The sequence below is a fragment of the Sylvia atricapilla genome, chromosome 3 (assembly GCF_009819655.1).
Source record: "Sylvia atricapilla isolate bSylAtr1 chromosome 3, bSylAtr1.pri, whole genome shotgun sequence".
Taxonomy (NCBI): Eukaryota; Metazoa; Chordata; class Aves; order Passeriformes; family Sylviidae; genus Sylvia; species Sylvia atricapilla.
The window spans coordinates 93180092-93202313 of NC_089142.1; the positions used below are offsets into that span (position 1 = coordinate 93180092).

The 22222-nt window shown below is 35.9% G+C and overlaps 1 protein-coding gene across 1 annotated transcript in view; it reads right to left on the reverse strand.

The window, feature by feature from the left end:
• USH2A (usherin) overlaps positions 1 to 22222 on the reverse strand; it is a 377078-nt gene that overhangs the window by 190245 nt on the left and 164611 nt on the right. Inside the window, exon 32 of the mRNA XM_066316187.1 lies at positions 20709 to 20870. Coding sequence (XP_066172284.1) covers positions 20709 to 20870 — 162 coding nt within the window. The remainder of the gene's footprint in view (positions 1 to 20708; positions 20871 to 22222) is intronic.

A 22222-nucleotide genomic window follows, 5' to 3' on the forward strand; every position in this document is an offset into this window, starting at 1 on the left:
ATAAATCAAATTAAATGAATGGAAAAACAATTAAAGGTTCATTAACACAGCTGGGTTATATATATATTTTTCAGTGTGCTGTATGAAACATGAATGTCAAGCATCATACATACAACGATTCACTCCACGCAGATTTCACTACAAGCATAAACACAAAGGAAGCTCATTGTTGCCACCACTCATACTGATGTGTTAGCTCCTTGCCTGTTTGTCTTCAGCTGCACAAACACCAAGCACTCCTAAAATATATTTCAGTAAAGACAACCCATATAATTCTATAGCAAAACAACTGTACAATGGTAATTATTTTTGAAGCTATCTGGAGTTTCAATTACTGCAGAAAATGGTGAATAACATGTAGCATTTTGCTGAACAAATATTCCAGAAGATCATATATTCTTCCCTTTACTAATAAAGGAATGTCTGATAGAAAAATTGTAGCATGAAAGTAAAGCAGACATAATTTTCTAATATGTTCCTTTCTCTTTTTTCATTAAAATAAAAATCATAGACTTTAACAAGCAAATATTTTAAGGAGGAATTTACAGCTGAGGTTTTCGCAACAGTATAAGCTATAGAGGTAAAATGTTTTTTCAATAAACACACATTTTCAGTATGTCAGAAATGTTCTGTGTTTTTGAAAGACATAACAAATAGTAGTGTTCTCAAAGCCCAATCATATCAAACTACATTGTTTTACAAAATATTTTTGAGCACACATTAAAAAATTACAGTTGGATGACAAAGGTATCACCAAAGCAGAGATGTTGTAGACCCAACTTCTCTCTCACTAGTTTTCCCCTCATACAGCCCTCGCCGGAATGGAATTTCCTCTGATTTGCTCCACTCTGTGTAAGCAGAGAATGAACTTGTGCATTTTTATTGAAAATACTGTATCACTCAGTGGTATTGTTCTATGGAGCACATGGCAAAGTGTGAGTTAAAAAAAATGCCACAGCTAAAAAAAAAAATCAAGTGAATGCCTGTAACAGTGACATGTTTAATCAACATAATGGGACTGATTCTACCAGGGTTAAGCAGTGCTTAAGTCAGTGAGAGGGGGAAAGCACACTCCAGAGCAGGTGCTCAAGCTGGCTCAGCATGCAGGGAAACTCCATGTACTGCACTGCCTGTATTGCCTTCATTACTGTACACCTCCCTGGGTCCCTCATTCCCTGTAGCTGCCATAAGAGAAGTCAGAAAAAGTGCAGATGGAGCTGAAAGTCTGTGACACAAGTATTACATATTCCATGTTGTGGATAGACAAACAAGTGACCAGAAGGATTTTACTTTCAGCAATTCTAAAATGAATAGATGAAAGAAATTCATGGAACCTGTATAATTCATAACCTCCTAGATACTGATCATGAATTCTTATCTCAAAGTTGAAATTATATGGTAGGGCTTCACCAAAACAAAGTGATTATAACCCAAGGGAAGGGAAAACAAAATGTTGATTTCTCCTTTTCCATTTGTTTATGGTGGATCTTTCTTTTCTTGTCAGTGCAGGGTATTTTTTCACTCCTTTAAGGAAAATTCCATATCTGGAACTATTTTTTTAAAGGTAGATTGTACTGAAACCCTGATTTGATGAAGACTGTAGTTGATGAGACTACTAGCTGGCATACATTTGTGGAAATACTTTGTGTAATTTGAAGAGGGAAGAATTTTTTCAAGGGTTAAGAGGATGGAATATGGGAAAATGTTTTATTTCCCTCCCTGAAAAACACAATTGACTATAAGTTACCTTGTGTGTCTCAGTACCAAGAATGGAAAAAAGCAAAAAAAAAAAGAAAGGAAAACATGTAAAGTTTTAACAAAACAATAGCAAGCACTGGAAATACAGCACACAGCATCACATGTTATACGAGCACAGAGATGATAAACATACTGAAAGGGGAGGGAAGGATAGGAAAGTTTAAAAAATAGTTGAAATATAAAATATGTTAAAAAAGCAACATATCACCAGAATCAAAGAAAATATCTATTCCACATCTTGATTTATTAACACCAAAGTATTTTGACTAGCAAACATAAAGTTTCAATGGAATCTCAAAGATTTAGGTGGGATAAAGGCTAAAAAGAAAAAAAAAAGTTTGTTTAAGCAGGAGAAGAAAATTAAAAAAATCCAAGCTTAGCAATGTCATTAAAGATAGGAGCTTTGCCATCATTAAAATCTCTCCATAGACTTCAACATTTGGATGATCCAGTAAATATAGGGTAGGCAGTATTTCTAAGAGGTTAGAAGCAGAAACTGACAAACTGAACAATAAAAATCGTGTTACATCATAATCAACACAATTATTCATCACAACCTAATTTTGGAGACATTTTCCTATTTCAAGTTCAAAGTGTTTCATAACAGATCACTGGATTCAAACAGCTACAGAAACAAACATGAATTTGAACGAGAGAGAAGGTTCTTAACACTACAAAGCCACTGTTTGTCAAGGTCCTCTAGCAACAATGCCTTGCTTTCCATTTGCTTGATTGCATGATTTGCATAAGATAAAATGTAGGCAATTGTGGACATGAAAAACAGATCACTCTCAAACACATTAGAAACAGAGCCACAAGCATTAAGTGGAAATGTGTTACAAGAAAATGCACCCCAGTGCATGGAAAGCTCAGTGACTAATGTCAAAGTAAGTATAATTTACAATATAGGGTGTGAATTATATGTTATTTTACAATTGATTTCATGTTGTCGCTGGATGAATTTCATTGATCTCAATTTACAAGACAAATCCAGTAAGGACACAATTACTACTCTTAAACCTACAGCAAAACTCGAAATTTTTTTCTTAAAAATTTGCTTGGTCAGGTTATATTCCAATCTCTTCCACAATTCCAGTTGCCTGAGTTAATTTAAAGATCAAATGTTTCTTATTTCAATATTCAAATAACTACTCACTGAAAACACTTATTTCTTACCAACATAAAGCTAAGTCTAGAAATTATAGAAGTCCACTGATGAAAAAAAAAAACCCTGAATTTAGGATTTGGTCTTGTTCTCATTTCTAGACTCAGAACAGCAAAAAGACAAAAAGACAAAGATTTTTTTTGAGGGTATCAAATTCCCTCAAGTCATTGTATTAAAGTAGAAGGTAGACAGAAAAATAATTCTGCATTTTTTGTGCCAAAAAAACAGAACAAAGGAAGAAAACTAAAATAAAATCCCACATATCTGTTTTAAACCCATTACTTACTTTCCCTGAAGAAAAGGGTTGAGCAGAGGGAGAGGAAGGATCAACCTGCCTTTTCATCTCTTTGACCTCAGAGGCAACACAAACAAACTGAATCATTTTCTAACTCACACATCAGCAAGAGAATTGTGAATTGTAGTGACTGCCATCAAAACTGATATTTGCATACCACTACATTAATTAGATATGTGGGGTGTTTGGAAGTTCCCACACTAACCAACTACAGTGGCTGATATTCCTCCAGTGTCCAATAACCTGCATAAGTCCTGAGAGCACAATCAATGCATGAGACAGAAAGAATAAAGAATGACCACATTTGCATGGTCAATAAGAACGCTCAGTTGCTTTGATCAAATTTAATGGGTAGTCATTGAAAGATAATATGCAACTCTACAGTGCCACTTTCAGCATGGAATTTGAGAGATGTTACTAAAAAAAGTACAAAACCGTAATTAGTACAGTAAAAAACCAAGCAAGCAAACAAACAAACAAACTCCAAAGAAAAAAAAAAAAAAAAAAAAAAAAAAAAAAAAAAAAAAAAACAAAAAACCAAAACAATAACAACAACAAAAAAAACCCAACCAAAATTTCTGAGTTAACAAAACATGATCTTTCCTATTTCCTATTTAGTTGTCAGAATACATCTTAGTTCAAAATTAACACAGTAGTAATAGCTGCAATATTTTAATTTAACTGTAACACTCGTATTATATTCATCTTTACTGCAAGAGAGCCACACACACTTCTGGTTCCCCTCTTCCTCCCTATTTCCACTCTCCCTGGTTTCATGCAGCTACGGTAAGGACCAGAAATGGCAATGTCCTGTCTTGGTGAGCGCTCACATGACTTGGGCAAAGAATCCCACATTGTTTCTCAGGAAAATAATTGAGACAATAGTTATCAATAGTTATACTGCTATATTCATAGGAAAATTATTCTGCAATATTGTAGCAAGGGATTGTTAGCAGCACAACAGCAAAAACTTGCTGAGAGAGTTTGAAAATAAAAAATTTCCAAAGAATTCCAATCACTGCATAGATTATGTAGGTACACTATACTTCAGCTCATCACTCACCTCCTTACTCTGTTCTCTTGCCTTCTTTCTCACAATCTATTATATTAACTCACAGTAATCTAATATTTAATTAGAAGGTAAATGCCTTGGGACCCGAAATCGGCACCACCAAATACAACTATGTCCCCTTCTGATTTCTGTACACCACCAAAAAATCCGAAACATCTAATCACATGCGAAGTGTCAAGATAGCATTATCAGGCTTGCTCCATCAGACACCATTAGTACTTCTCTGCCTTCCACCATTTCCTGAAAGCAAGTAACAATTCATATTCACCGTATAGTACAGTGTATTCTGCGTTCTTTATTTATAAAGCACCAATCACTTAATTATAGTGACCCTCAAAGAGCCATCATTAATGTACAACTATCTCTAAAAGGGTATTATATGCTGCATCATTTCATAGATTTGCAAACCCCCCACCACACTCATCACTTCCTTGAAAATATTTCAGAAAAAACAACGTGTCATAAATTACACCCCTTAAGTACTTCAGACAACTCAATCAAGACAAACTGCTCATGCATCTACTTGTGTAAGTTAGCAATGGATGGCCTTCCACTCTTGCAACTGGCCCTTTAACTGAAAAAGAAAATTCTATCTTCCAAGATAGTAGCAAATTCTAACATACTATTTAATAACTAAGAATGCTTATGTGATTCTGTAATGTTGCAGAGCAACAAAATTTAAATATTTTTTTTTTAAAAACAAGCACAAGTAACAAAAAGCAACAAAAAATCCCAGGATCACAAGTAACTATTTTCAGGAAGAACCATAAGCTATTTTTCTGCTCTAAGAGCAACAGCAAAGGCTTGGACATAATGGCACATGGACAAAATAACTTGGCTTTCAGCTGGCCGACTAATGCTGATGTGTTTTAGAAACTATCTGTTCAGCAGTAAATCTCTGGTTTTGCAAATTACTTATAAAGGAAAAAAAAAATCTTTACTGTGAGGGTGGCGAGACACTGGAACTGGTTGCCCAGAGAAATTGTGGATACCCCAATGCTGAAGTGCTCAAAAGCCAGGCTGGACAGAGCTCTGAGCAACCTGGTCTAGTGAAAGGTGACCCTGTCCAAAGCAGGTCCCTTCCAACCCATGATATTCTATGATTCTATGAAATCCTCATTCCTTTTGAGAGTTATGCAGTTCAGAAGAATTCAGGGAACTTTCAGGTCCCATCTTAGGAAATAAAGAACATAGCACAAAACCATTTAACATATGGGAGCATAAAAACATAACAGTTATGTATTGGACTGGGTAAAAGAGTTATATTCAAGAAGAAAAACACTTTGGCAGAAATTTGAAAGAAAATGATCTTTGATCATTTCAGTTTGCAATGATTTCAAGAAATTAGTTACTAAAGATTTTACATGCCTGAAAATGGTTCCACTTTTGGAAAAGGAACAGCTCCAAAATATATTAAGTCTAAAGAACATTAAAGAAAACTGTTTTAACAGCAAAGATTATCAAGTTTGTTTGCTTTCACATTTAGTAACAGTGTCTCTTGGTTATGCTCCTAAGCGCTTAATTGTTGCACAGTAAAACTTTCTGCCATTTATTGTCCCAAAGTCTTGTACTGCTTTGAGCCAAAACTCTTAGGTTTCATCCTGACCAATTCACAAGGCCACATAAACATCCATTCCTGATTAATGGGTTTCATTGTTCCTTTTTATTTTAGTAAAACTATTTTAGTTTTACCCTTCCTTAGATACGTAGACATTTTTTAATTTACACATTATTTTTATCCCTATTATTCCTATCTCATTGTAAATGCTGGAGAGCAAGAATCCCAGTCTTTTATTTTAAATCCACATCCCTGAGATAGCTATTATGGGATCATTTTCCAGGCTGTTCACACTCTCCAGGTAGGACACACTAGCTTGAAATCCCAAAGGTGCTCAGCTGAAGAAACTCAAATCATGTGGAGTGCCCCACCCCACATGGTTTAGAAAAAGCAGAAGGGGCACATTAGAGACAAACATTTAAACTTCTCATCAGACTTTAGCACTTCCGCCTAAATTGCTTGTGTGACTCTAAAGACATGCCATGTTAGACCACCGAAGAATCACAGTGCTCCTTGGAACCCTCCTTCCCATAACATCCCTGACATGCTCTCCTCTGACCCATCAGCATCAGTCACCATCAGAAAAATATGGGAGCATTTTGGAAGGTTTTTTTGAAAGGTTGTCTTGCTGCCAAAATAACACAGAGCCAGTCAGTGCAAAGATTCAGCACCAAATGAACCTACTGAACTTCTAAGTTACTTCTTTGCTGACTAGAATTAAAACTATTCACTGTCTCACTAGTTTACTTCAATTATAAAACATGGACAAATAAAGTGACTTTGAAGGTCAGAGTGGGAGAACGAAGAAAAGACAAAACACATTAATTTTTACCAGACACATGAAGAGAAGTAATTGTGGTCAATAACGCTATCTTAGTTTGATGTTCCTCTTCTTCATTTCTTTACACATCATATGGAATGAAGATTTTAAGATTTAAAATAAAATTTCCATTCATGAATGTTTCCAATCCATTCATTGCATTTCTTATTCCAGCTTAATAGAGATGAGTTGTTAGAATACATCATAAGAACCATAATGTCTCAGTCAATGTTTAGCCCAAAAAGTGGAAAAGGAAAAAAGCATGGTTTGACCATTTTACCTCTGTATTACTTCAGCTTTATATTCACAACTGGAAAATATATTTGCAGTAGGATAATACATTGCAAATGTGAATCTCAAATACCTGCGTCTATAAAAATGGAACTACTCTGGATTGACATTTGTAAAACCAAGAACCCTTTGGCTCACCAGCAGAAGTACATCCTGTATTCCCAAGTAATTCCAATCTTGCTGCAGTGGGAGGAGCAAAATTCAGACCTACCTAACATTTGCTGCTGAGGTAATTGTTTGAAGAGAAGTGCCGGGCTGCCACTTTTACAACCCATGGAAGAACAGACACAAATGTTCCACTGTGGCAAGTAAGATGTGGTTATATATGAATATATGGTAAGCAAAGCAGCTATTACTATCCATTTTATATAAATCAATAGTGCAGTGTGATCTGGAGCAGCATATATTACAGACTGCAGAAATAAAATCTGTCTGGAAAACAGCAGTGAGAGAAGGGAGACTTACAAACACTTTCTTAGGAAGAGAGGCTACAAAAAAAATACCTCAGAGAAGGAAACAAAGAAGACACACCATAGAGGGGTATAAGATATTAAGTGCTACACAGAAAAGCAATTAGATGTTCTGTTCCCATGAATTCCCTTTCAATAATAGAGGGGGAGGGGGGAGGAAAGGAGGGGAAAAGAGCATGGAAAATTCAGAAGAAGAAATTCAAGAAATTCAGAAAGCGGAATATTTAGAGACACTCACCCTACCTAAAATCGTGGCACATCTACTACTGCTGACAAGATGATTCAGGGTCATCTTTGTTAATCAAACTTAAGTATCAATACAATGTTTTAAAATTATTTATGTAAGCATCGCTATAATTTCCAAATCTGTACAAGATTCCTGCAAGATTTCTATACTTCTCTCATTGTATCTGAGGCAACGTAGAACTCTTTAACACTGTATTCAATTTTACCTAAGTTTTTCTGGCAAGCAAAGAAAAAGAGGGATGGGATGAAATAAAATAATTCCCAAAAGATATATTTTGACAAAAATTAGACAATTTTACTTGTATTGTTTCATTAGAATTCAATATGCATACTAAATTACAAAATACTATTTTAATGCCAAAACAATTGTCTTAATCACCAAAAGCAAATCCATCAAAAAGAAGCTTGAGAGAGCACATTTAACACTAGAAAATAGAAACTAAGCCATAAAGTAACAAGGGCTCTTAGAACTGCCATCAACTACAGGTTGATTCAATTAATGATTTAGAGATTGTGAAGTTTATTTAGCAATATACGCATTTTATATCAATGGTGAGTAACTTTTTTCACCATTTTGTATAGTCTCAGGCATGTGAGATGATTAGAGAACAACTCTCACCATCCAGGCAAGCCATCATGTGATTTAAGAGTTTCTGCAGAAGAGATACTATCACCTTCCTAGGACCAGAACAGCTCTGTATTCCTGAATTATAGTCAGAGGATAAAGGAGTCTGCCAAAACATTACTGAAGTGCTGGAACAAGGATAGTGGGAGGACTCAGCTTCTGAGCACTGCTCCTAAACAAGAGAATTTATAGTGAGTTAAATCTGTTGCAAGACTACAAAAGCTGAGCTAGTTTTCTGCTGACCACAAAATAAGCAGCACAGTAAAATATACTGTATTTCTATCTGCTCTTCTCTCTCCTTAGCAGAAAAAGCAGCCCAAGCGTGTGGAGTCATTAATTTGGTCAACATGTGGTTGGGCAAAATTATTTGGATTCCTTTTTTTGTTGTTTTGTTCTGGGTTTTTGTTTTATTTCAAATTTACTTTCAAAACACATACATGAAAACAAAGGTAAAAAAAATGAAAAGCCCAAAGTTTTTTCAACTTGACATGTTGCACTACCCAGTTATGGCATGTAGTGTCAGTAATGCCATCAGATAACATAACTGCCACAATCTGATGTGATGCATTAAACTGGGATTACCGGAATAAATCATGTTTGTGGGTGCACAGATCACAGGTGGTGCACTCAGCTGCTCTGTATTATGGCATATCTATAGGATGTGCAGATTAGGATATAATGTCCAGAAGCTTGTTCTCATTTGTGAAGTGCTTTGCAACCATAAGTCAATAGTAAGGAGCCACAAAACAGTTGTAATGGCATAAACCATCATCAGGGAAAAATACAAATCGATCAGTGCCAGCAATATAAAAGGAAGAGCTTGCATCTGTCCCCAGTCTCATAAATTCAGTGGTTGTTGCAGGCTTTTCCTCTGTCCCACATGTACTTTATTAACAATAGTAACTATCATAAATAATAATAATGCAGAGTAGTTTATTTCAAGATGAAGGTTCTTATTATCTGTTGATCCTATACCTTATTTCTTACATTGTGTCTGTGTTCCTCCTGTAAACAGGAGGGGAGAGCTAGCTAAATTTATTGTTTGAAGTTTATGCCTTTTAATTGGCAATAGTGTTATGCCCAGAAAGTTGTCTATGTAGGCTTCTTGAAATATCTGCATACCTTAACCAGCATGTTAAGCCTCTACAAAGGAGGCATAGAATTTACATTCTACTGCATGCTATAAATAAGTAATAAGAACAGATTAGAATTATGCATTTACGCCTACTAGTGAGAGTGAGATGCATAATTCACAAGTGGCAAACCCTTAAGAGGCTTTCATATTTCACCCCACCTCTCTTCCTGCTCCAGTCTTGTCTCTGTGGAACATAAGACATTGTTCAGTCCCGCTGTTTCACAATTTTAATTTTCTTTTCAAGATAGGTTGTTTAAGTTCTATAATCACTATTTCTTTCTTGCAGGAGAGCAGCTGGCACTACGTTAGTAGTCATATGCCCACGTTAAGTTACATTATTGGTATCATCTTCATGAGTGTCTTGTGAAACTCGGTGACATGAGTAAGAGAACACAGGACTTGCCACTGAAACTTCCCCTAGCACTGTCTGTTGGAGCAAGTCCAAAGCAGGACACCAAGTTGATTAGTGGGATGGAGCACCTCATCGATGAGGAAAAGCTAAGAGAATTGAGATTGTTCAGCCTGAAAAGAGAAGTCTTTGGGGTGAACTCATTGCAGCCTGAAGGAAGCCTGCAAGAAAAGAGAGCATGTAGCGGCAAGGGGGAATGGACGTAAACTGGAGGAGAATCAGTTTAGCTTTTTAGGAGGAAGTTCTTTATTCTGAGGGTGGTGAAGCACTGGAATATGTTGCCCAGAGAAGCTGTGCTGCTCCCTCCCCAGGAGTGTTCAAGGCCAGGTTGGATGGGGCTCTCAGCATCCTGGTCTAGTGGAAGGTGTTCCTGTCCATGGCAGGGGCTTGGAACAAGATGATCTTTAAGGTCCCTTCCCACTTAGGTCATTCTATGATTCACAGTTAACATGACATACTGCTCCTCTAGTTGGAGGTCCTGGACGAATAGAGTAATCTCTATGTTAATTCACAGCCTCAGCTTCTCTGCCAAAGCCTGAAAGTACCTGTTGTGACCACAGTTTTTATGACAGCACATGAAGGCCACAGATTTTAGCAAAACTGTGGCTTTTCCCCACAGCAGTTCTACCTCCAAAAACTCTGTTACCTGGTGATGATAAAGTGCAAAAACAAGGCTCTACTTCAGTCCAGCTGCTTTATTGTTTTGTGGTTCTCTGGCTGCAGCACTACAATTTTCATTCATGTATCTCTGAAAGAAACATCCCTAGGGACAGGCTCCTTGGTGAAGAAGTTTCCTTGGAGTTTCTCTCAGCTGTTTTTAACTTAGCCTGTTTATTTACCTGCATTTTTCCTTTGTCCTGCATGTAAATATTTTAAACTATTTTCTAGCTCTTTATTTTGTCTTGATCTCTGACACACAACTTCTTTTCCTATTTAAGCCAAAACATGTACTTCTTTTTTATGGTAACATTTCTTATTTATTAATCTTTTTATCTATTCAGTGTATCTCACTTTAGTTTTACTTAACAAGCTTTCTCTGCTCTTTTTCGCTGCCTGTAAACATAGGAGAAAGACTTAAATTGCACATGTATTTTAATTCTCAGTACAATTTAAAAGCTTAAAAATCATTATGTGACATTGCAATGATGATATTAAATTCCAAGAGTCATACCTCAAAACATTCAAAACACATTAGTTGAAATGTTTAATCCAACTTACCCTTGAGCTGATGAAAAGGCTAGCATGCCAGCTCATGAGAATATTGGAAAATTCTTGTCAATTGGATTCACTATTTGTTCCTTAATCAGAACAAAAATCACTCGCACTATTAAAATTAAATTATCATAAATAGCTCCAAAGTTGAAGTTAATATGAAATTTCGCTTTCAAAATGATGCTATTGACATACTGCATCAACATGGGTAACTTTCCAGTACTGGTAATTTCCTTAATTTTTAGCATTTCTAGAATAGTCTAAAAATTCCAATCCTTGTGTGAACTCCAACTGTCTAGACAATGATCTTAGATACGTGAGATGTGAGGATCCTGAATTTCCTAATAAACCAGATTCTCTGGTCACCTCATAACAACCTTATGTAGCCATACACATACCCAGACAGGAAAAAAAAAAATCAAGATATGCAGACTGTAAACATGATTTAAATGTACCTCTGTAGTCATGGAACCTGGCATGTCCAAAGCAGCCAACAAAGAAATAACAATATTTATCATCCACCTTTCCATCCATCCTAATTAAGACCATGAGTCTAAGCCTTACTTAAAGCACACTAATCTGATGTTCTTCTTACATGTTTAGATTTATGTTCACTTGAATATATTTTCCCACAAGTTAATTTCCTGGTAACGCATCACTGTAACGTGTCACTCTATTTATACAATAAAAAACCACAGCAATGAAAGAAAGAAAAAGAGGAAAATCCCCAACAGCTTTCAGAGTCCAACTACAATCTATGTAATATGCTTCAATCAGAAATAAATCACCATAAAAAGACATATTCCATGGAAGACTAGGGAAAAGTGTGATGGAGTTCAGTTCTGACTGAAAAAGGCTATTAAGCTGTATGTAAACAATTTAAGCAATCACTGTAGAAGCCAAAGGCAGATTTCTGGCAGTGATAACAGGAAAAGAAGTATCCTAGAATGCCTCCCAAGGTTTTTGGGACAAGACCCATTCCATTCATACGTTTCCCCATAACTTAAGAGGATAGAGAAACAGATTTTGAAAATACATGAATACTCCAATCATACAAACCACCAAATAATTTTGAAATCAAACTTACATCCAACTATTTTATGGCCTGGTAACATACAGCTTTGTATTGTTCACACACAAAACAAGACTTGTGCAAGATGGAAAATACCCACAAAAGTCTTACATTAATAGGTGAAGTATTTTAGCAATGAAAGTTCTAAGAAAGTTTCTCAGACTTATTGAAATTATAAGTCTGAAACCCAAGCAAAAATCAAATATTTCCCTTTTCATTCATCTCCTTACAGCTTTCTGTTTTTCTCAATAAATAAAGTGCTGAAAATATTTCAGTAATGGTAAATGACTCAACACACTCATGGTAATGGATTTAGTAAAAGCAAGGGAAAGCGGAAACCCTTTGGTTTGAATTTTTGGTTTGAAAGTTGGGAATCCCCGAGAAGTTCTGCTGTGGTGTTACCTGCCTATACATTGTCATAATTTATCAATATTGCACTATGGTTAAAGAAAATTTGGGATATACCAAGTATAGAGAGAAGAGCCTGTGTCTAGCATTAGCCAAAGAACACCTGTACTGCTCTGTCAAATGATCACGGCTGATAAACCAACACACTGTGTAATGCAGCAGCATGGAATAAAATATCTATTTCAAATTAAATACTCATCAACTGTTTAGTAGTTAAGGAGACCAAATGTTCCTAAATTAATAAGGAGAACTATGAGTGTCTTTTCCAGGGCATAAGGAAAAGCTCAGAGAGAAGTTTCATTATGCAGCTGGCAATATCAAGAAGGCTGCCCCACTCCATCCAAGCCTAAGTGAGGTGTGCCCTTATAAATGGATACCTAGATATTCAAGCAGAAGAAGCAGGTTTGGGCTTAGTCCAGCTGTGCAAGAGGTGTCATATCTTTGTTTACCTGAGTTCAGCATTACTTTGAAACTAAGCATAAATCATTTACTAAACATCTCAGAACAATACTGGCAAAACGAAAAAAAAAAATCTTTTAGAAAAGAGATGTTTTTCTTGATCTATAAATAAATAATTTATAATTTCAGCATAAAACCTAACACAGTTTTGGACGTTTTCTAAAGCACACTTTAGAAAACCATTTTCTAAATGGTCACACCATTTTCTGAATTGAAATGGTGACTGGATAAAGACTTGCTTTAAACAATAAGCTTATGCATCGGTTTTATCAGAAAAATTAAAACCTGAACAGAAGCCACCATTTTGTCATACCAGCTTCTGGCAAAACACAATTACCAGGCACTCTGCTGAAAATAAGATCTCACAAAAAGTACTTCATGCAACACAGCCAAGAATGTCGTTGTTCTTGTTAAAGAAGAGTTCTTGTTAGAGAGTCCTCATTATGTTTAGTAACAAACAGTGGGTCACCATGAGACAACAGCTCACATCTGTGACAAACTATGACACTTGATGTGAAGCTCTCACTGATGAAAGACAGAATATAGAGAAATAGATTAGCCCTTCAGCAAAATGCAAGAGCAAAGCAGACAAGATTTGTCCAGTTTACCCAAGAGAGGTTCACACATACAACATTACGACCTGATCTGAGAAAGCAGCAAAATACGAATTTGCTATCTAACTGTATCTTGGAGAAGACCTACAAATCCACATGCCAGTGCAGAACACCTACAAGACAATTACATGTGGACAATTAGAATAAGCTCTGCTGACAGATTTAAAAAAAAAAAAAAAAAAAAAAAAAAGGCTGTAAGGCTGTAAATTCCCATTTTACAAATTGAACTCAATGAATTCTTGATTTAAATGTGTCCTTATCAGTAGGCACTGTCTTCTGAAGAAATCTCAGCACCTTTAAACTGCTTACCAACCTAGACATTGAAAAAGAAAATACAGAATGAAAAGCTTACATGTGTCTAATTCTGACAAATATTTGAAGTAATACCACAGGACAAAATGATCTGGAAGTTTTACATTTTTTAGGGGGTTTTATTTCTTATCATGGAATTTAGACAAGCCATGAAATCAATGCTTTTCTTCTCTTTGTTTAGAAAATAGAGCCCATAGCCAAAATAATTCTTATGTGCCAGAAGGGAAAGGATAGAAAAAATACTCTCCCTGTTCTACAGCTATTAGCTCTGGAGAAGCTATTTTGCTCCAGTTCACTTTGGTACATACAGAAGATTGGAAGGTCCCAATCACTCTCATTTTATAATTTGTGTTGCATTTTAATTTTTAGAAAGTGGTACTCAAGTAACCTGAGAGCTCAGCAATTCCAGCAGGGGTAGCGTGAGTTCTCTCCTGGCTTGCTGTGTTACCCAAATCTGATCAAAGGACAAGGACTCCAGAAGCTTGTCCAGCTGTGGTTTTATAATGACACCATTAGGTTTTGCTCTATAATCAAGGTCCCTAAAAGTCTGTGTAGCTTCAGGCTTAATATCTGCGACAAGGTTAACTGAAATCTGCAGCAAGGATAACTACTTTAGCAGATTGTATCAGCAGGAAATATTTAAACACTATTTAAAAGGATTTTAAATAAGCAGATTTTATTTAACACTGCACTAATGCACTGCAATAGAAAATGATACAACAGAGCTGCTACAAATAAACATAATGCTTTTACCCTTCCCCTGCCCCCCTCCCCTCTAAATTCCCCAGATGTGTATTATTAAGTCCAATGAGTGCACCAGATCTTTCTGTCTGAATTTGAAATACCGGAACGCCAGGCTCAGACAGCCCATTTGCCCTTTGGTTTTGTGCCTGCTGAATCTGCATTCCGGGTCTGTGGAATTAATTACGATAGCACCGGTCACCGGCAATGTCACCGTTGCCGCTTCAGGTGTATCAAATGCGCCTTCCTACACGCCTACAACTTTTAGGGGAAGGCAGCTTCTATAAGGCTGGTGTACCCTGCCCTCTAGTGCCAGGTGCACCTCCAGATGTTCACTCAAATGCATGCCAGCGCCAGAATAAAGCCTGGAGCAGCAGGCATTCTTCATAAGGCAGTGTGACTTACCAACTGGATATGTTGCTAAACCAAATGTAAGGTGTTGCCCTGGCATTGTTGCACAGTAGTGCAAGACCTTAAAATAAGGGTGAGACACTGAGCCATATCTCACTGGGTTGTGTGCAAGATGTTTCATATAACCAATTCTAACTGCAAAGAAGCAAAGATTGAATTTTATTGCTCACCATGGTGTTATAGTCTTTGTTTCACCAAAAAAAAAGAAGAATTGCAACATTCAGGGTTATAATGTCTATAAATCCACCACTAACATTGTATTTGATACCAAACAACTCTTTCCAAAACCTGTAGTGAAAGAACAGACTGAGTACATTTGGTATTTATAAGTATTGCACTGCCACCTGGAAGATGGGGAATAAAGTCATACCAGAGGACTACAGAATTTTTTTAGTGTTTGTCCTGTAAGGCAAAAGCTGCCTGTCATCTTTGAGCATGACCTAAAACAAATGAAGGCAAATCCTTAAGGCTAGAAACCATTGTTCTTAAACATAGCTATAGCTGAAAACTGTGAAAAGTAACCACAAGAACAACATCTTAAACATAAGGTAATAAGGATTTTCTTCTCAGTGGTTCAGCTTCATGCAGTGATACATCTTACTGCAATTATCTTCTACATATAATTCTGTAGATTTTCTTGCTCAAATTGTTTAACTTGGAAATCAGTGCAATACTGACATTTTGAATGGATTCTGCTTTTCTTATCATGAACTCTCATTTAAAACAAGCAGCAGTATTTGTGGCTTATAAAGGACCAAAAACTTTGCCAATTTTTCTGTAAAATGTTGCCATTGCACATGGTTGTGCATGACGTCTACTGTAATCTCTACTGGTTTAGCACAACATAAAAAATACAGGTACTAATTTGGGATTCTCCCATTTTTTAAGTTCAGATATGTTAAGCCCTGATTGAGCAGATGTCAAACATCTGTCCTTCTTCACAGAAAAACAAGGCTCCCAATCTAACCTGGTTTTGTGGGATCAGCCTTTCCATGCTCAGGTCAAATAACAATTTGAAAAAGCTAAAGCTTAGTTTGTGGTCTTAGGAAAAAAAAATTGTGAAGACAGCTCTTTCTCACCTTTTCCAAGGCTCTCCTTAATATTTTGTCCAGAAACCTGGTAGAAAGTACTCTGTCACATTTTTTTATAAACTCTTGGACATGCAATTTAGGATAACTCTGTACTTGTTTAACTCAGTTGAGGGTCTGCCCTTGTAACATAGCTGACACAATCTCTTTCCTGAAAAACTGGAAAACTTCTTTCAGGCTGGCAGAGAAAAATAAGTTTCATACAGCTGAGTCTTAATAAGAATATCTTCCTTTTAAAGATTCATGATGAGAACCATTAGATTCTGCTAGGAAAATTATATGAACACAATTTGTTAACATTGTCAAATACCTAGTGCTGCAGAAAATGCAGACATACATCCTCAATTCCAAGCTCAGAGCAAAGACAGATTCATACTTTTTTTGTCTTGTTTTGTTTTCTAATGTACCCACAAAATAATTTCCCTTTATGAACATGTTAGACAATGAACATGTCCCAGTCCATCAAATGCTCAGCTTTTAAGAATACAGGAATATTTTACTCTAACCTTTTTTTCTAAAGTTTCTTCACATCAATAAGGTTATAAAAAAAAAAAAACAAAAACAAAACAAAACAAAAAAAACCCAAAACAACAACAACAACAACAACCCCAACAACAACAAAACACCCCAAAAAACACCACACAACAAAAAACACCGCCACCCCCCCCAAAAAAAATACCTAGGCCCTTTGGTCACATCTGATAATCTCTGCTTATCCTATAACATTCTGCATTTATTAGACCACTCTTCTGCTGGTGGTATTGGCACCACCAGCTCAGGCCACTGCAGTCTTTTCAGGATAAATCTGTTCAGAATAAAACTTTTCAGGATAAAACCCACCCTGTTCCCCTTTCATCTATGCCAGGCAGAAAATTTCTGACACTAATTTAAACAAAAGGGAAAACAGGAAGGGATGCCTTGAATAAACTTAAAAATATCTTTAATATAATGACATTAAGACTTGTCCATGTTTCAAAGTAGAAACTTTGGTTTTGTCTGTGAGTTTTTTGGATGAGAAGGATATTTTCTGTTCCCAAGGAAAACCAGCTCAAAATTTCCTGAAATCAAAAGCCTTTTTAATATTAGCATGTTAAGAGCTCTGAAGGTAACTGTACAAGCTTCTCCAACTCCTCACAGCTGCAGTAAGGATATACAGAGCATACACAGAGCAGTAAGGTCTGAAGATCTAGGGAGCAGAACACTATTGCAACTACTCTCCTGAGCTGCAGATGATGGTCTTGGTTACACCAGCTTCGGCACTCACACACAGAGCAGCTGAAAGCATAAAAACAGGGGCATGGATTCACACAGCCTAAGTTCCACCTGGGGTCTGCCACTATTTCCTCTGGCCCCATCCCTTGGAGAGATTAGGTTTTCACTGGAATATAGGATGTGAAATACAACCCAGACTGCATGAGGAAGTAGGACATACACCACAAAAAGCAAATGCATGAAGGTGGGAGGCAGAAAAATCACAGGCAGACAGTTAATACAGGTGTTGCGGTAGAAGGGCTGGCTTCATTTCAGTGTTTTTTTACTCACAACACAGAAACCAAATGTGTCAATATGGGGGAAATATTTAAAGGCACTAATGGATGATGGATGCCTAATGGGTCTCCTTTTTCAATGTGGTAAAGTCTACATTTGCCATATGTGCTTTTAAAGGGTTTCCTTTTTAATTACAGCTCAACCCCTAGAGGAAACAAACACTTGAATATCCATGAAAATCAATGAGTATTTCAATCCCTCAACAATTGTCAAGATCAGAAATTAAGCTAACAATATATTTGCCATTATAGTGTTGAGAAAATATACACCTTCTCAAGTTATGGATTGATTAGCCTAAACTGATTGCAATGTCCATGGTCTGAAATGAAAGTCAGTGAAGTACTAATTTTTAAACAGAATTTGTGTCTGCTTAAAAATAAAGGTACAATACCCCATCACATTTAAATAGGTACAGCACTTCAAAAACACAGAAAGAATCTATGACTTTCTGGTATAGACTACTGTCCAGGAAATAGGCCATATAGTTCCTAAATTAGGAAAATAATTTTGGTGAGTAGATAGGAAGCACATGTCAGAGACAATGAACTTTGTCTGTCTGTTTAGGATCAATAGTATATTATGTTGTTGCAGTAAGTTAACAACATCACTAATATAAATACTGAAAACAAAAGGAAAATTATATGGAAAAAGCCAAGATGTGTATAACATAATACTACAAAACCAAAAGCTCCAACTTTTCACCATAAAACTGTAGCCCTAGGAAATAAAAAATAAGATCATGTTATACCTCTTTTAAATCTAGCCTACAAAGTGGAAAATCTTGGGCTCTGAAAGGAAGCAAAATCAAGTCAAATTAAAGATAAAGGCAGATCTAAGCAATATCTTGAATAAACCAAATTCACAAGGACTGAAATTTCTAGTGACCCAAATCCCAGCCTGCTGGCTCATATTGCCACTTCTCCCTCAGGCAGAGGGAGAAATTGGCAGCTACGTAAAATGGATCCAAAGTAAACAGACTGATCTTTACACCACATAGAAAAGAGTGAGTGTTATGGTGTACAGCTTATGGTAACATGATCTGATCCACCAGCCCTCACTTTTGAATAAGTTAAGATTTTCTGTTTTCTTTAGATCCATGTCTGCCTAAAAGTTAACTGAAAGCAAAGTCATTAAATGCTCAGTAGGACCAAAAATATAAAAATTTCAAGTAAAATAGAAATAAATAATTTCTACATAAAAGCAACAAGAGCTTCTCTAGGAAACTTATGAACTAGATGAAACTTCTTCTGCATACTTCAGCTGAATGTATTCTGAAATATCACTCAAGATTTAAGGGTAGAAACCTCACACTTTTTTATATTTTCAAAGAAGAATTACAAAAGTTACTTGACCATAATTTCTATCAATAAACATTCATTTTGCCTATAATTCAGAACTGCAAGCAGACATGAATCTAAAATAACCAACCAATATTATGGTGGATATTTCCTCAAATGTTATACATTGTTTGCCCATTTATAACCAGGTTGCAGAAAAACCTTTTGGTAAAATGATGGACCTATGATGAAATTTCAGTAATGATTTTAGTAAGATTGGAAGCACAACTATTTGCACTTCAAAAATTTTAAGAACAGTGCTATGATATGGCAATGAGAGATTAATGTAAATCTTGTAAAAAAAGATAAATGGCACTGCAAGAATACCAGAAAACTGGGGAGACGGGGAGAAATTAATTGAACCTACACTTTTGATAAATATTTATTTTTTGCAGAAGAAAAATGCACAGTAGTTTGAGCTGTCATTATGCTAACCTATATCCTATTTTTCATATTATTAGTAATACATAATGTGGTAGTTTATATTCAAAAATAAAACCAGAATGTATATACCTCATGTATTTATCCAGAAATGCACTAAGGTTACTATGGTTACGAAAAATCCATTACCTTTGAATACAGAATGAAAAAGTTTGACTTAAAGTGTGCTCTATTTATTATAGTGATCATCAACAGCCTTCAGGAGGTTCTCTAACTGGATTCATTTTTCAGTGTCAAAACTGACCCACCACACCAGTACCTTATGGCTTGTGCAAGGCAAAGAAATTTGAACTGTATGAATTTTTAAATATGTTTTATACTGACTCAAGATGCAGAAATGGCTTTGAATTTTAAGGCCTTACATTAAAAAGAAAGTAGGGTCTTGGCACTCTTTTCCCCCTTGACTTGTCCAAATTGAAATGCTTTATTTTCACTTGTACCTACAGAGATATACAAATTCTGATGGGCCCACAATAGTGTTTGATTCTGCTGTGGCATTTCTAGCTCCATATTTTTGGGGTTTTTTGGCTGTTTGGGGAGGGGAGGGTTGTTTTGTTTTGTTGTTGGTTGGTTTGGTTTTTTTCATTATTCTTTTTGTTGTTCTTTGCATAAAGTCTGAAGAAGTAATTTGGAAAATTCATTAAATTAAACTTGATTACACTAAAATAGAAAGTCTGATTACCATATATCATGGTATTGCCAAGTAATGGGCACTTAACTTCCAAGTAATAGTTACAGAGTATTGATACAACTTGGCACAACGATTATCAGAAGAAAACAGATTATTGGGTTATACTTTTAATAAATGAATTACACAGAGACTATTCAGGTAAGCAATGCTGTATCTCTCTAATTAGGAATAGTTAAGGAAGGCAGGAAGAAAAACTATTAAACCTGTACATAATTTCTTCAACAGATTGCAGTTTACTTGCTTTGAGATCTGGATGTTTTGAGATCTAAATGTTATAAAATCATTAAAAAGGTGACTCAGATGCTGTAAAAGAGGCACAAGATTTAGCAACACCATCCATGGTGGTGTTAACTTCTATGAGTCCCAACAAAGAGTAAGATGCTTTAAATTATTAAACCCATCAGCATTCAAAGTGCATCCAGCCAATTTTAGAATTATTTTTCTTTCCTCTGAAATAAGTAGTCAATCACACAACTGTTCATTGCAACCATGATATACCAATCTGACATGCTACCTAGCAAAGAACTCACCTTTTACAACATACTTAGTTCCATTTCCAGAGTAAATTGGTATTCCATTCATATATAAAGTATATTGTGTAATAATACCATTTGGTGTTTTGGGTGGACTCCAACTCAGCAGCAGGAACGTGGGAAAGGATATTGCTGTGGGTGATTGCACATCTTCAGGGGCTGGTGAAAAAAAAGTATAAAGTTACACTATATTGTCTTTCCACAAATCACATAGAATTTCAATGAGAACTTACTACCAGAATGATTTTTGGTAAAGCTGAAATTTCAGAAACGTTTTTATAACTGCAACATAGTAGAATTTTGAGAAGTCTCCTATTTATGTAAGGATTAGTAGCCAAACAGAAATGCTTATGAAAGACAGCAACATACTCTTTGCTTTTAGGAGAATAATTATGCTTCTATAATTTATCTTTCCAGCTTGGTAACAATGATCAAGGTGAGAGGTACAGGATTTTAGTGCAGTCCTTATTTTAATGCAAATTATTTTCTCTTCTTTAACGGTTTTTATTCCTAACTACAAAGTGATCATTCTAATCACCAATGCAGGCAATGTGTTCTTAGGCACTACCCTTATTTCAAACTTTTCATAATTCAATACACTTAGTAATGTTTGCTTAATGTAGATTTTATGTATATAATATACTGGAAGTTGGCAATGGATAATAATTTAAGAGTCGAGTTCGTTCACTGTTCCAGTGAGTTATACATTAGAAGCACAAGGAATCCCAGTGAATATCGCAAGGGGAGCAGAGCTGAGGCCTTAGTCTGGGAGAAATATCTTGTAATTTACAAGCTCTGTGCTAGCAATTTAAAACAATAACTAGCAGTGCTTGGCAATGTGAAAACAATATAAAGTAATGAATGTTTCAACAGGGAAACAGGGGTAGCTGGAGGGTGTGATATGGTGTCTGTCTTCTGTATCACCAATTTATTGTTACTAAGAGCATGCAACAAGAGCATCCAAAAATAGAAATTCCACACATTGACTTTTTGTTCAATTCTTCTGAGGGATAAAACACATGTTCCCCATAGCTTTATTCAATTTCTAGGGGGAAAAAAATACTCTTGCCTAAACCACTCTGTTATGGCAGGTAAGGATTTCAGCTTTATTCACTAAGCTGAAAAAATTGGACATAAACAAATTATTTTTAATTACTATGTCACAGCAGAAAGAAATACATGAATATTGAAAAACTGTGGTTCATGTTTACATCACAGGGTCCATTAACTATTTGGCTGTCAGAGGCTGCACCCTTTCATGGAGAATGCCACCAGACAATCTCAGCCAGTTTATCTTGAACATCCAAGAGGCAATAACTGGATTTTGATTTGATTGGTGCTGCTGGCAGTTATTAACATGGTCACGCCAAAACTCTTTCTAGCAATGGTAGACTGCAATCTTCAGCACTGTTATCAAGACAACACCTTGCACAACAACCTGCTCTGGCAGCAGTTAAACACTTCAGCATCCTTTTAATTACTATGGCTGTAACTACGTGACTTCATGCCAA